Source organism: Lytechinus pictus, chromosome 3 (genome assembly GCF_037042905.1).
Source record: "Lytechinus pictus isolate F3 Inbred chromosome 3, Lp3.0, whole genome shotgun sequence".
Taxonomy (NCBI): Eukaryota; Metazoa; Echinodermata; class Echinoidea; order Temnopleuroida; family Toxopneustidae; genus Lytechinus; species Lytechinus pictus.
This window is the reverse complement of record NC_087247.1, coordinates 20,947,077-20,962,375: the sequence shown is the minus strand read 5'-3', so window position 1 is coordinate 20,962,375 and position 15,299 is coordinate 20,947,077. Positions and strand designations below refer to the sequence as shown.

Sequence of the window (15,299 nt, the reverse complement as noted above, 5' to 3'; positions counted from 1 at the left end):
ATAAGGTTCGTTATTCCGAAGGTTCGATAATCCGAAAACGAAATAAGGTTCGTTGTTCTGAAGGTTTGTTAGTCTGAAAACGAAATATGGCTCGTTAATCATTTTGTTTTCGGACTTAACGAACCTTCGGAATTACGAACCTCATTTCGTTTTCGGATTAACGAACCTTCCGAATTACGAACCTAACTTCGATTTCGGACTAACGAACCTCATTTCGTTTTCGGACTAACAAACCTTCGGAATTACGAACCTTCGGAAATACGAACCTTCGGAATAACGAACCTTCGGAATATACGAACCTTCGGAATAACGAAGCTTCGGAATTACGAATGTATGCGCTTATCACGAATCGCGCTTCGCCCTAATGCTCGGGGCACAATCATAAAACAATCATGTTCATACCATACAGTGGCGTACCTAGGATTTTCCACAGGGGGGACAAAATCGGCCGCCAAACAATTTGACAAAAAAAAAAAAAAAAAAAACTGACAAGCAAAAAAAAAAAAAAAAAAAAAAAAAAAAAAGGTCTTCAATAAAAAAATGAACGTTTTCGCACCAGATAAAAATTGACAAGCAAAAAAAAAAGAAAAAAAAAAGGTCTTCAAGCTCATCGGGGGGGGGGGGGAATAAAGGTCTTCAAGCTCGTCAGGGGGGCAAAAAAGGTATTTTAAGCTCGTCAGGGGGGCAGGTATATGTCTTTTGTATGGGTTGTGGCTCGTCAGGGGGGGCAGAGTGCCCCCCCTGCCCCCCCCCGTAGGTACGGTGATACCATATGATATAACCGGGAAATGTTTGGCTCTTGCCCCCCCCCCCCCCCCCCCCGGCCACCGACCCCTGTTATGCCCCTGGTCCAGAACACGATGATTGGCCCCATTCCCTGGGCAAAATTCCCAGCAAAATAAAAATGTAAAATTTCGAAATGCTATTCCGGTACGGTTTATTGATTAGCTCGACATTTCAACAGATGAATTTCTATTGGACGAATTGTGCCAACGCCTGGGAGTTCAACTAAGCAAAAGACGCCGTATAGTACGCGGGGCCGGCTGCCGTGGGTTGCCCCGGCGCGGTCGGATCGGACAAGGTGTCGCCCCGGGAGCTGTGCCTGTAGATAACGAACTGCTTAACTTTAAATTTGATTTTGAGTTAAGTAAGTTGTTGCTGTGGCCGGCTAGCTTGGACTGTGCCTGAGCTGTGTCGGTATGTCAAGAAGCTTGCCCCTGGCCCTTGGACTCTGGAGTTTGGAATGTAAAACGGAACAAGCTTTTTTTACGGTAAGTTAACGTTATGACTGAGGAAGTTAGGTTCCTAAATGTCTGACTCTGAGTCAGAGTAATCGTACGGTACGTGAGTCACGTCACTGAGTGACATTGGCTAAGCCTAAGCTAAGACGTAAGGCATAAAAGTTACATGTAAATGTTTGGACCTCATTGGTACTAGGGGCCGATTGCACGAAAGGGTCTTTCCAAGGACCGTCTTTCGTGTCGCCCATCGTCTTTTATGATGCGCTATAAGTATAAGCGGGGTGTTCCTGAAATTTAATATGATAAACAAATAAAATTCGTAAGCTTGCTTTGTTTTAAATCAAATTTTATACAATTTCATGAGCTATACATCATTTTATAAACAAATATTTTGTTTATTTTAACGGACGAATAAAATATGTTTGCAGATAATTTATTTGAAATGCGTTTCACATGGCGCATCATAAAAAATGGGCGACACGAAAGACGGTCCTTGCAAAGACCCTTTCGTGCAATCGGCCCCAGGACTCTTTTTAGGAGTGGCTAAGGCTAAAAGGCTTTTAGCTTTAAAGGGGATTCCAGCCTTGGCCATAAAACGTTGTGTTGGGAAGGAGAAAAATAAATTAAACAGAATGGTGAAAGTTTGAAAGAAATCGGACAAGCAATAAGAAAGTTAGGAAAGAGTTCCATATGCACCCCCCACCAAAAATAACAAAAGATTGTTGAGACTTCCGGTTCGTTCACTTCAGATTTTTCTATCATTTTTTTTACTGTTGCTTACCTTAGTTGGGACTCGAACTCACCTCGTTTGATCTGCAGTCAAGAACTTTCCCGCTATGCTAGCGAGAAGCGCTGATACCGGAAAGGATATTTTTACGATTATCAGCCGATAGTTCGACTAGTCTTGACTCGCAGACCCTTTACTGACTAAATAAACCGATGTCTATGGACAATTACACGCACAAGATCTCGCTTGAAATTTGACGGAATAAAGCCATATTTTGGTATGTATTTCCACTTCCCCATCATATATGTTCGATATTAGGGCTAGATATATTATTCTGAACCTTCTCCATGTTTTTATTTTCAATTTTAGTGGGGGGTGCATATGGAACTCTTACCGAAAGTTATAGCTGCTTTAAAATTTAGATCACTAATACTATGTAGATTTCAAATTGGCAACTGGGTAAGTTAATTATGACAAGGGGCAAGGACAACTTTCCCATAGGCCATGTACTTTAATATCAGGGATTTGTGGTTTTCTCCTAAGTACCCATTCCCCCGGGGCAGTAATCTAAATATAATCCAGGTATTATATTGTTTTATGTCATCATGAAAGAAAAATATAATTTGAAATAAAACTTTTGGAAAAAATGACATTTTAGCCATAATATGTATTAGAGTACATAGAAGAGTAGTCCTTGCCTTACATCACTATGACATCCCATATGCGGCCAATTTGAAGTCTCCATGGGTATAGTGATTACCAATATTTACAACTTTTAAAAATTCATAACTTTCTTGTTGTTTGTCCAATATTGTTCAAACTTTCACCTATCAACTTGTCTGATTTTTCTTTTCCTTATAAAAACAAGTTTTTATTTGGGTTGGATTCCCCTTTAACTTTATAGGCTATACCGGTATAAAGTTTTAAAGCCTAATGTCATGAATGTCACTCACGTGCGAGGTTTATTATAGTTAGAAATCCACTGCCAAACACGTACGGTTGTTGGTGCGAGGTTTAGTAATGATGGTGGTCCCCAAGTCACCTTGGCCTCGCACCTAACGATTTGAGTTAAGATTTAACATGAATTTCTTTTTATTTCACAAAATCTTCAGTTAATAAAATGTTCCTTAATGAGTAGGTGTACCAAATATCTCATAAAAATTTGAAAGAAATATAGAATTTTCTTAGAAAAAACCTTGGGCAGTCATTATCAGATTGAAAAAAAATGGTACCCCATGTCTGCGCACCCATTCACTTTCCACATGATTCGGGTATTTTGATTAGAAAGGCTGCTTTTTGAGGCCGTCACATTAAATGCCCAAAATTCATTTTTTCCACCATTTTGAGTCGGATTTTTTAATGAATATCTGTCTATGTATTGCATGTGTAAAGTTTGTGTTCCTTGCATATCTTTTTTAATACTAGAATCGCGCAGATACGCGTGTGTGCAGACAAGGGGGACTGCGCAGACTTGGGGGAACTTGCCTTACTAATAAATGTTTCTAAATGTATTTGGGGGAAATGAGCCATTACCATGACAACAACAGGCCATTTGCAACATCAATATTTATGGTTAAATTCAAGCGTTATCAAGGCGATTCTTATCATTTGATTGGATCATACAGAACACATTAGTTGTGGGTCAAACATTACGCATGTAGATTAAGTGATTTTTATTTTATTTTCCACCAATATCTTTTTGCAACATGTTTTTTTTATCTAGTTATGGATTATTTGGTTGCCATGGTAATGGCCTAAAATGGTATTTATTATTTTTACATGGGTAACAACAGTCACATCCTTGATCAGCACCGATAAATGAGGGAAAGGGGGATTCAGATTCTACATTTTTGATCAAAATATTTATTTTTCTGGAGGAAAAGCCAATACTATGGCAACAGGAAGTATTATTAGGCGTATTTATTGCATTGGAAACTAAAAACTAAGATTGGGCATTTATATGATAAACAATATCTACATGTACCATTAATAAGTATAATTTATTTTTGAGAAATAATTTGTTCTCAAAGTCATCATTTATAGATTTTTTAACAAGCATAATTGTGTTCAGAACCCTCAAAATAGGGGGAATGGAACAAAAAAAAATCAAATTCTAAAGAATTTTTTGAAGACCAACTAGGAGCTGTGTACTAAAATGCGGCCTGGCAGGGCACAGTTGCCCTGTTTGGTAATGGCGGCCGGTTTACGTGCTCTAGCTTACGCTTTATCCAAATCTGTGTCAAACTGAAAGACAAAAACATAATCTTAAAAAAGTTGAAATTTCTAACAAATCTGAGAAGTACAATCAATGCTGCACTCAAAATCCTTGTCATTTTCACCAAAATTTGCAAGCTTGTCGAGGAAGGTGTACTTGCGCGGTGTAAACATTAAAATAGGGGTTCATGTGCTTGTTTAACTATCATTTTTCTAGGAGCAAGTGTGCTATTTAATACACAAAATTATGCTTTAGAAGTGGTGGGGGGATAAGTGAACATTTTATCAGGGAATGAATCAAAATAAAAAAATTTAGTCTAATATTTACCATAACAGGCTTTCATTATTATTTTTTCCTTCAGTAATTTTCCCTGCAAACCTTTCTCGGGAAGCCATGATGCCGTCATTGTCAACCCGAGCCATACCTTTTGTGTCTACATCAAATCACTGGAAAGGCATGTTGTTGGTAGGAAGCAAACAATCTATTCAGCTCCAGAAGAATTCCTCAATCCAGATGCCAAGATCATTCTCTCAACAGTCTTATAGGTCAAGGTTTACATCTAGCAGTCCTCGAAAGGGTTACCAAATCATATTATCTTTGGGGCTAATTGCTGGAGGAACCGTGACAGCTTACCACTACTTCACATCAGACAGAGTTAGGAATTCAAGGAAAGTCAAAGAGTCATTTGAAGTGAAAGGTCCGGTAGCATTGTGTCAAGAAGGAACCAGGAAAGTTGAAAGGGATGACAGCATTTTGGTGTCTTCAAGAAAGTTTGATGCAGCAATAAAGAGATCCAGGGATCTGCTGCAAAGAGCAAAGGTATTTCTGAAATGTATATTATGTAACATATTTTGATAGAGACTGTATGATGATTATATGAACATCAAAGACCACTTTATTTACCAGAATGAGGTACAGAGCAAGTAGAAATTGTAACTGAAGTAAAAGTGCACGTGGGTCATTCAGCTTCCTTAATAACATGCAAAGTAAATTCCAATTTGTATCTGTTTAGTTACTCAACTTCTAAAGATAGTGTAAGTCGCTTCTTGAAATTATCATATCATGTACATGTAGCATGTGTGACCCATTTCACAAACGTATGAGAAGTCAAGATTTTAGATAAAGTATAGATTAGTGCCCACCCCAACGCCCAACCTACTTTTCTGGCTCTGGTCAAGTGCATACATTGATTGAAAAAGAAGACATTAGAAATGAATGCATAATGTCAATAATCTTCACTGATGTATTTCATATGTCAATATTGGTTTATTTCATTGAAGGATGAAGTTGGTGCTCCAGGAATTGTAGCTGCAGTTTCTGTTGATGGCAAGCTGGTATGGAGTGAAGGTATGATACAGATAGAGCTTGGTGTTGTGAAAAAAAGAAAGCATAAGAAGAAATAAATAAAGCTCTACATGTTAATATCTCATTGTGAGCATGTATTTCAAACAATAAATGGGAACATCAAAGTGAATCCTAATTATGGGAAATATAAAATAATTTTGCATGTATTCTGATATCATTTATGTTTTGAAGATTACATAATGAGCTTTCAGTATGACTTTATCTTGCCTAGCTTATGTATATATTCATGCAAAATTCTTTAGAAATCGGAGCTACAGAATCTTCCTTATAATAGCTTAAAAGAATTACCAGAATTTAATTTCTCCCAGATGCCTTGGGAATGGCCTCAAAATGCCCCTGCAGCCTGGGATATTGTTGTGCCCTTTTAGATCCCTCCTATTTTTGTCATAATATGTCACTATTATTATAAAAATATCAAGTTTTAGGCCCACAGCTCTTGATTAAAGATGCCTTCAGTATATTTTTTCATCAGTCGTGTATCATATTCGATTTTTACTCAAATAGGAAGTACAGTTGTAGAGCTGATGTAAAAAATTTGGAAAGAAAAAGTGATTAATTGATATAATTTTGTTTTTACCTAAAGGTTTTGGATATGCTGATGTAGAGAACCGGACTCCATGCAAACCCAACAGCGTTTTCCGTATAGCAAGTATAAGCAAGTCGTTGGCAATGACAGCAGTTGCTCGTCTCATGGAAGAAGGAAAACTAGATCTAGATAAGCCTGTCCAAGAATATGTGCCCTCATTTCCAGAGAAGGAATGGGAGGGGGAAAAGGTACTCATTTGTGTTAAGAGCCATTCTTCATGGAATGACAAAGCTCAGTTACATTTTCTTGTCAAAAGTATTATGAGATGTGAAGCTTTTGCCCCCCCCAAAAAAAAAAAAAAATTACTACTGACCCATTAAGTTTCTGTTGTTGCTAATAAGCAACAGATAAATTCTTTTTGATTGAGCAAAATGATTTATCTACTTTGCAAAAATTCTTGACATTCTTTTTAAGGATGAACTTCCAGTTGATGGACTATTGATTATATTATATTATCCACTTTGCAAAATTCTTGATATCTCTTTTTAACTCTTTGCCCGCCACGTACACTATCCCCCCTGCGCCACATTAATTTTGGGGTGCCACATTCAGAGGGGGTTTGCGTGCACTGTCTTATTCAACTCGCAATAACTTTTTACTGGTTTGTCGTATTGAAAAAATTGTGTAGCAAAGTTTTAGAGAAATGAATACTCTTGCCAATGGTATCATTTTTGCTATGTATAAAATCATAGATTTTGATAATTTTAACTTTACATTCTGTTTCCAATTTTTCGTTTAGGAGGGTATAATACTTCCTAATGAAGGTTAAATTTCTAAGTTGGTCCATTGAAAAGATGTGTTCTTTAGCTTTCATTACATACCAAATCCATGTCTTTATGGTCATTATGAGCTAAGCAGTTTAGGATTGAAATGGGGCATTCAAAAAGAGTAAACTGACAATGAACTAAACTCTTCTATTGAAATTGACCCTGGCTACTTCTCAATAGACTTCCCGTCTATTGATACTTTGATCCCCTTATTGTTATAGGGAGGTGGCAATTTGTATCATTCTTTTATTACAAGGAAAGCAGTGCAAGCTATTGAAAGCTCATCGAAATATATCCTAAAGCAGTTAAAAAAACTCAATTTTACGCGAAAAATCTCTATGTAAACAACGTCGGCGAAAGCTATAACACGAAAACTAGATTCGTAAACAATGCAATACACGCGTCGCTATTGTATGTGTGTGCACATAATTACAATTAAATGCGTTCCGTATGCATTGTGTGCGAACTGTGACTTGAGTCGTCGTTGGCAGTCCGCTGTATGTGCCGCGAGTCGTCCGTGGCGGGCAAAGAGTTAAGGATGAACTTCCAGTTGATGGACTATTGGTTATATCTGGAGGTGTTAGCCAGGTTGTCTTGTAGTCAGTAAAATAAGCTAGGGTCAATAACTTGAATTTTACCCTAGTAATTATCTAAAATTTCAGTCATGAATACAAAAGCCTAGTGGCTGTTGAATATTTTTCTTCACTGATTCTTTTTTTAAATTGTGACTTCTGATGTTGCCCCTGGAGCTATGAATACCTGTCATGTAATATCATACCTGACTGCAGAATTGTCAAACATAACAATCCAGAATTGGTTTCAACATTTTCTTCCAGGTTTCCCTGACCACAAGACATATTGTGTCTCACTTGGGAGGTATCCGTCATTATGATAAATCATACATGAAAAAGAAGAAGACAAAAGCAAATGAAAAGAGTGAGGCTGATCAAAAGAAGCAAAACAACAAGTCTGCTGACAAGGGAGAGAAGTCAAATGAACAGGGAACAAATAACAAGTCTGAGGACAAGAAAAATGATGAGATCAGTACCATGCAAACAGAGTCCAAGCTGGATGAGATGAGGTCCAAGAAGGAATTCAAGACTGTAACTAGTGCTCTGGATGTATTTAAAGATGACCCTCTAGTGCACAAACCAGGTAAGGATGTACACCTTTGCTAAATTGCAGACATGATGGTAGAAGAGAAAATTGTTAGGTTGAGTAATTTGTACAGGTGCCTGTTTCTTGCTATTAATTCAACTGCCATGGTAATAGTGCTCAGCAGCCAATCAAAAGGAAGTTTTCTTTCCATGGTAGATGCCATAATGCCAAAGTTAACATAATTGTAAACCTTATGTTGTGAAGCATGCCCCAGATTGAGAACTGAATATGATATTATATTTAGCAGATTGTGTACTATGATACTACTTGAGTCCATTCAATATAAATGCAAGAAAGTTTATAGAAGTACACTTTCTTAGTTCATGCACATATTTTACAACTGTATTTTACCAGTATGCTTACCAGACACAGAATATATATTTCATTTTTTCTTTAAAAGTGGATATTAAAAATCGCTTGAATTTACACAATCCAGGTTTTCCTGTGAGCAAATAACGATGATAATATGCAACACTTATATAGCACACAATACAAAAATTTCTAAGCACTGCATATTATTACCCAAGCGTCAACATAGCTGCAAATAAGGTGCCTTTTAGAATCTTTTGATGTTGATGTCTGTCATGTATCAAGCATAAATAGAAAATAATTATTTGACTGCATTTGTACAATGTTACAGGAACAAAGTATCTGTACACTACCCATGGCTTCACATTGGTTGGTGCAGTAGTAGAAGGAGCATCTGGACAAGACTTTGTGACATACATGAGAACAATGTTACGTGAAATGGGTCTTACTAACACTGTCCCTGACAAACATATACCGATCATTTATAACAGAGCAAGGTAAGATAAGATTGAGAGTTAGAGTATTATTTTATCCTCTAACTTTCAAAATTATACCATATACCGCAGATGCAAACATAAGTTCTTATGCAAAAGACAGTTCACAACAACATGTTTACTTCCGGGGGGGGGGGGGGGGGTGATTATATTATGAACTACATGTATTCAAATGATAACCTTACTCTTTGTAATAGATTGCTCAAATAATAAATTACTTCCAAGCTATTTTCAATAATTTGATGCTCTCTCAGCTGCATTTTTTATGTTCCCAAGGTCCATTATCAGTCAAATTATTTTAAAATATTGTTTGATATATACTACCTGCATGTGCAGTTTTCCAGTCATGTTTCCTTAGTTAAAAGATCTTTGTTTTCAAAAATGTAATGTGATTTGCTCATTCATTTTTTCCCTTGCAAGTGGAAAGATACCCTAAGATTTGAGCTTCAATATGCATTCTACATTGCATTGTTGTTTATTTCAGAGGTTACCTGTACAACAAGCATGGCAGGCTAGAGAATTGCCCCTATGTTGATTTATCCTACAAGTGGGCTGGAGGGGGCTTTCTCTCTACTGTTCAGGACCTTATCAAGTTTGGCAACATAATGCTGTACAGCTATCAACAGCCAGCAGGTGGTACAGGTAGAAAAATATATCAATATATTTTAACACACCCCCTACTGAGGGTTTTCAATTGTGCATGTTTGTTATAAATATTTGCAGTGACCAGTTAGATGTATGGTAGGCTTTATATCCCCGTAGTGATACCTCAGTCATATTTGCTCTACGGCGGCCGTACGGTGAGTCAAAAACAGCCGTTTTATTAATTTTTTAATTTTTAATTCAAAACACCTATTAATAGCTGCTACAAAAATGTTAAAACGGCTGTTTTCGACTTGCCATACGGCTGCTGTAGAGCAAATGTGACCGAGGTATAAAGAAGTTCAACTATTATTAACACGCTCGAAATAAGCCATTATAAGGTATATTAAAAGAGGAGATTGTAGTGGCACTAACAACCAGAACATAGGGAATGAACTGAAAGGTTTGTTATAGATTAATGGCACTATCAAAATACTGTTCATCATCATCATCATCAACAACTGAGTTTGGTAGTCAGCAAAACTGTGGTTTTTAAGTGACCAGTAGAGAATTTAGTAGAAAATCGAACCTTCCACTCCTGTTCAACAGTTCAGCTTTGCCCACTCTTAAAAGCATTATATTTCAGGTAGCCATTTCATCATTATTGTGATAGATTATGTTAAATAGCGTTGATCAGCTTCAGACTTCTCTCATTCACTACCTGGCTAATACAGACAACCCTAGGATGACCAATATATGACCGTTATCCCCTATGAAAATACCCCTTGGGCAACTTCCCCATAGGATTTTTACCCTTCAGGATGATTACACCTTCCTCCACTAATTACCCCCTAGGACAAGCACCCTTTAGAATGTGACATGCTTTATAATGCCTTTTATATATTCTGTTATTGCAGATCAGAGTAATCTTTCTGGTTTCTTGAAGAAAGACACAGTGGAAAAGATCTGGGAGCCTGTTCCCATAGCCAAACCCAAACCCAGCAATGAGTACTGCTACGCCATGGGTTGGAGTGTCTTAGAGAAAAAACAAAAGCATGGATGCTGTCGTCCAACCCGGCATTATGTCACTCACAGTGGTGGAGCTATGGGTTTCTCCAGCATGCTAGTTGTAGCCCCAACCCCTGTATGTTATATTGGAACTGACAGTGCTACAGAAAATCAAAGGAAAGATTTAGACGGTATGAAGAATAATGAGTGTTTATCACAAAATCATCATTCTCATATTCCGAAAGGGATTGTGGTAGCATTGTATGCAAATTTGCTTGATGGTGGGCTAACAAAACATGCAGAAGGTATTGTAGAAGCATTTCAACAATGCGATGACAAGACATGATCTTTGTGCAATATTGTGAATTGTCTTTATAATTTCATATGTAGTCGAGTCATTCAGGAAAAATGTCACATTTTATCATCTCAAGCATCTTAAAAAGCCTGGAGCCTCACAAACTGGCATGGTTTCTATGAAATTCTGTGATGGAAATCTCATAGAAGGATGGCCATTACACAGATCCAGGCTTGATGGCCAGTGATGTTTTAGTATGAATAGGCAAAAGAGTGTATTCACATCCATAACATTAACCTCCATTATGAAGTCGTTTGTAATCTGCATTTGTATTTGGATCACAGAGTTACTGACTGCATACCAGCAATGATACAATGTACAGCTCAGGGGCCGCGGAACCAGGGGGATGGGGGCTGGGGGGTCTTCAGCCCTCTACCTTTTTCCAAAACCGTGTTCAAAAACGTAAAAATTACCATATGATTGTGATTTTTAGCATGGTCAGCCCCCCCACTTTTGGCTCAGCCCCCCACTTTGAAAACCATTCCGCTGCCCCTGCAGCTTGTATTATCTGTGATGTTGTGGAGCAATAGATGGTTGCAACATGATTTTGATGAATTGTAATGTTTAATGGATGAACCAGTTGTGGCCTTTGATTGGAGACAATATTATATGAAAGTCAAAAAGGGGCCTAAGCTTTCGATCCTAGCAGAATCTTCGTCGGAGGCAAAATGACAAACATATAAAGTGGAACAACCATAATATAGACCACAAACAAGCTACAGCAACACTAGAAACAAGGGGACAAAAGGGGCATTAGTGAGTAGAGAAGACCAATCAGGTTAGTGAAGGGGATGAAAGAAAAGGAGTAGGCATATTATATGCACGGTCATCATCATTCAGTTTTTAGCACAGGTATATCTGCTGATATATCATACAAATAATCAGCCACCAACACAGTATTGTGTGTATCAAAACTTGAACAAAATAAAAGTATTGTGATAAAAATTTAAAGCTTTCTTTAGCAAACAGATAAGGATTATGAAATGTAATTGAGCAAATAGAAATGCTGTCATGTTGTGAGCATATTTGTGTTTAATACTGTTGTTTTTTATGATATTGTAGAATGAATTTTTACTTGCAAATTGTTCTTGTAAAAGTAATTGCTCAAGCTTACTAGTAAAAGCATTTGCTCACTCATTTTTATGCATACGGAATCAAGCAAATGCCCAGCAAAAGCAATTGCTAATTATGCATCTGACCCATTGTCAGTTTAATGAGTAGGCCTACTAAGGGAAAGAAAGGAGAAAGAAAGAATGGATGAATGGGTCATTGACCTGCTGTAAAAGGGAAATAAAGGAGAAAGAAAGAATGGATGAATAGGTCATTGACCTGCTGTAAAAGGGAAAGAAAGGAGAAAGAATGAATGGATGAATGGGTCATTGACCTGCTGTTACATAAATGATACACTGCTCAGATGACAAAATAATGGCTCATTTGTGTATCTGGTATAATGCTTGTTGTTTTTAAGCATCCAGGCACATCAGGACTGCTTCTCCCGTCTTGAAGCACCACACGAACAGGTATTAAAATGTAGCCAGCAGTCAAAATGAAAAGAATCACACGTTTTTTGTTTGTCTTTTTTTTAATTCTTTGCCAACATGCACCAGTAAAGGATGGGTTGTTAAAAGAGAGAAGTCAAAACCTAACTGCACTCTGAATTACTTGTGAATTATACAAATATTAATGTATTTAATCATTACGCTTCACACTTACAGTGCTCAGTAATATGCCTCAGTCTTTAGTGTAAAGGCTGTTGATTAAGCAAGGACTTCATGTTGAGCACACACAAGGCACAGCTTGAAAATATTGTGGAAACTATTGATGAAATGCTCCCCAGGGAGTGTAAAAGGTGCATGCTTTGTAAGCAAGAACCCAATGGCCAGGGTAATCATTACAGCATGCCATGTATGAGAAATCAATCACATACTCTGCAGTATCATCCTTGCTGCTGTTTTGAAGAATATAACCACATCACTTCCTCTCATACACAACTATTGTACTAGTACATTTGTATAATCCTTTTTATGGGGTGGATGGTGATATTTTGTACATTGTCAAATACATTGTCAAAGGATATTTGCTGTTACCCTCATATATAATTTCCCATGGAAAGAGATTAGAGAAAATTCTGCCCCCTTCTATTTACCTGTGTGTAATACCCATTCTGAAATATATGCTTTCATAATAAGTTCTGCTAGTCAATCAATATTTAATGAAATTTCAATTGTATGATAAAAATATATGTTCATATGAATTAAGCAATATCAAAGTGGAATAGTAGTAGTATAACATTGTGCAAACGAAAATAAAAGTGAAAAAAACAATGAGGTTATGACTAGTTAAGAAATCCAGTGTGAAAAGCTCATACCTTGTGTTTTGTGTAGATTATTGTTGTATCATTTCCCAATTCCCATAGTACTTAACACGTTACCAGTTAGTGTTGGTTCTATATAAAGCTTGAAATAGAAAAAAAAGTGTGGAATTGATGTCTTTGGAATCAGTATAGTGAATTTGTATCTGCATGAAGTTCTTAATATTACTGATAAAATGAATACATGCACGTTATCTTGCAAAGTGTTGGACTTGATTTTTAAGAAATTTGAGGTATTTCAAATGCAAACAATAATGCAATTATGAAGAGATTTAATCTTTCTGATTTTTGTTTTTACTCTATTTTTGTCTCCTATATTGGTATATTTAGTGCTATTACAAAATAAATACAGGATTGTAATCGAGCGTTAAAATCTTATTCTTTCGAGTAAAGAGTTAAGTTCTCAAGTATTGATGCATTTTTTTTAAGTGTACACAATTTAAAGATAAAATATTTGTTCCATTATTGAAATACATTCATATATTAGTTTGTGTGTTTCTAACATTTTAACATAAAGTGGGTTTTTGTCTCACCTGCATAGCAGAGTAAGACTATAGGCGCCGCTTTTCCGACGGCGGCGTCAACACCAAATCTTAACCGAAGGTTAAGTTTTTTAAATGACAGCATAACTTAGAAAGTATATGGACCTAGTTCATGAAACTTGGCCATAAGGTTAATCAAGTATTACTGAATATCCTGCCTGAGTTTCATGTCACATGACTAAGGTCAAAGGTCATTTAGGGTCAATGAACTTAGACCATGTCGGGGGAATCAACATCAAAATCTTAACCTAAGGTTAAGTTTTTGAAATGTCATCATAACTTAGAAAATATATGGACCTAGTTCATGAAACTTGGACATAAGATTAATCAAGCATCACTGAACATCCTGCATGAGTTTCACGTCACATGACCAAGGTCAAAGGTCATTTAGGGTCAATGAACTTTGGCCGAATTGGGGGTATCTGTTTAATTACCATCATAACTTCGAAAGTTTATGGATCTGATTCATGAAACTTGGACATAATAGTAATCAAGTATCACTGAACATCCTGTGCAAGTTTCAGGTCACATGATTAAGGTCAAAGGTCATTTAGGGTCATTGAACTTTGGCAAAATTTGGGGTATTTGTTGAATTACCATCATAACTTTGAAAGTATATTGGTCTAGTTCATAAAACTTGGACATAAGAGTAATCAAGTATCACTGAACATCCTGTGCGCATTTCAGGTCACATGACCAAGGTCAAAGGTCAATGAACTTTGGCCATAATGGGTGTATCTGTTGAATTACCATCATAACTTTGAAAGTTTATGGATCTGACTCATGAAACTTGGACATAAGAGTAATCAAGTATCACTGAACATCATGTGCGAGTTTTAGGTCACATGTTCAAGGTCAAAGGTCATGTAAGGTCAATGAACTTTGGCCATGTTGGGGGTATTTGTTGAATTACCATCATATCTCTGTAAGTGTATTGGTCTAGTTCATAAAACGTGGACATAAGAGTAACCAAGTATCACTGAACAACTTGTGCGAGTTATAGTAGTTTTCAAAGTCAGCACTGCCGCTATACTGCCAGAGGCATTCCACTTGTTTAAACATATATTTTAAGTTGCAATGGGGCCTTTTTTATATTACCTCGTGGAAATCTATGTCATCAGATGCTGCCAATTTATTGTGAAAATATGGTAAATATGAAGAAATATTGAATATTCAATAATAAATTTTGATATAAATCTGATTATTTGCTCCTCACACTCTTGTGTCAAATGCTTATGGAATTAATTATTTTTAGGTATCTGATGGATGGATGTATGGGTTTGACGATAAATCTACGGAAGTCAATGTAAAACCACCCCCTTTCTGTTTTCCTCAGCCTAACCATTGCTTTATGGGCACAGTAAACCTTTACGGTCCTGACCTTATTAATATTTTTCCATAGTAAATTAAGATATTTAAGGTGACTACAAATTTTGAATGGACCATTTTTAAGGAGAAAAAAACCCACTCGGATGCAGGTTTGTTTTGCATTCATAGACTTGCGAAATTGGAAATGCAAAATGTTGACTTTTACCTCCTGGTATATGATTAAATGCTGATCATTCATCTTTTCCCCAGG

The 15,299-nt window shown here is 36.7% G+C and overlaps 1 protein-coding gene across 1 annotated transcript; it reads left to right on the top strand.

Annotated features, from left to right (window-relative positions):
- The first annotated feature begins 753 nt into the window (after positions 1 to 753).
- On the top strand, positions 754 to 14,921 carry LOC129257652 (serine beta-lactamase-like protein LACTB, mitochondrial). The gene is made up of 8 exons (XM_064096613.1): positions 754 to 1,271; positions 4,545 to 5,002; positions 5,464 to 5,530; positions 6,132 to 6,322; positions 7,738 to 8,056; positions 8,700 to 8,865; positions 9,347 to 9,504; positions 10,362 to 14,921. The coding sequence occupies exons 2-8, from the start codon at positions 4,577 to 4,579 to the stop codon at positions 10,796 to 10,798; spliced, it is 1,764 nt and encodes a 587-aa protein (XP_063952683.1). The 5' UTR covers positions 754 to 1,271; positions 4,545 to 4,576; the 3' UTR covers positions 10,799 to 14,921.
- The last annotated feature ends 378 nt before the right edge of the window (positions 14,922 to 15,299 follow it).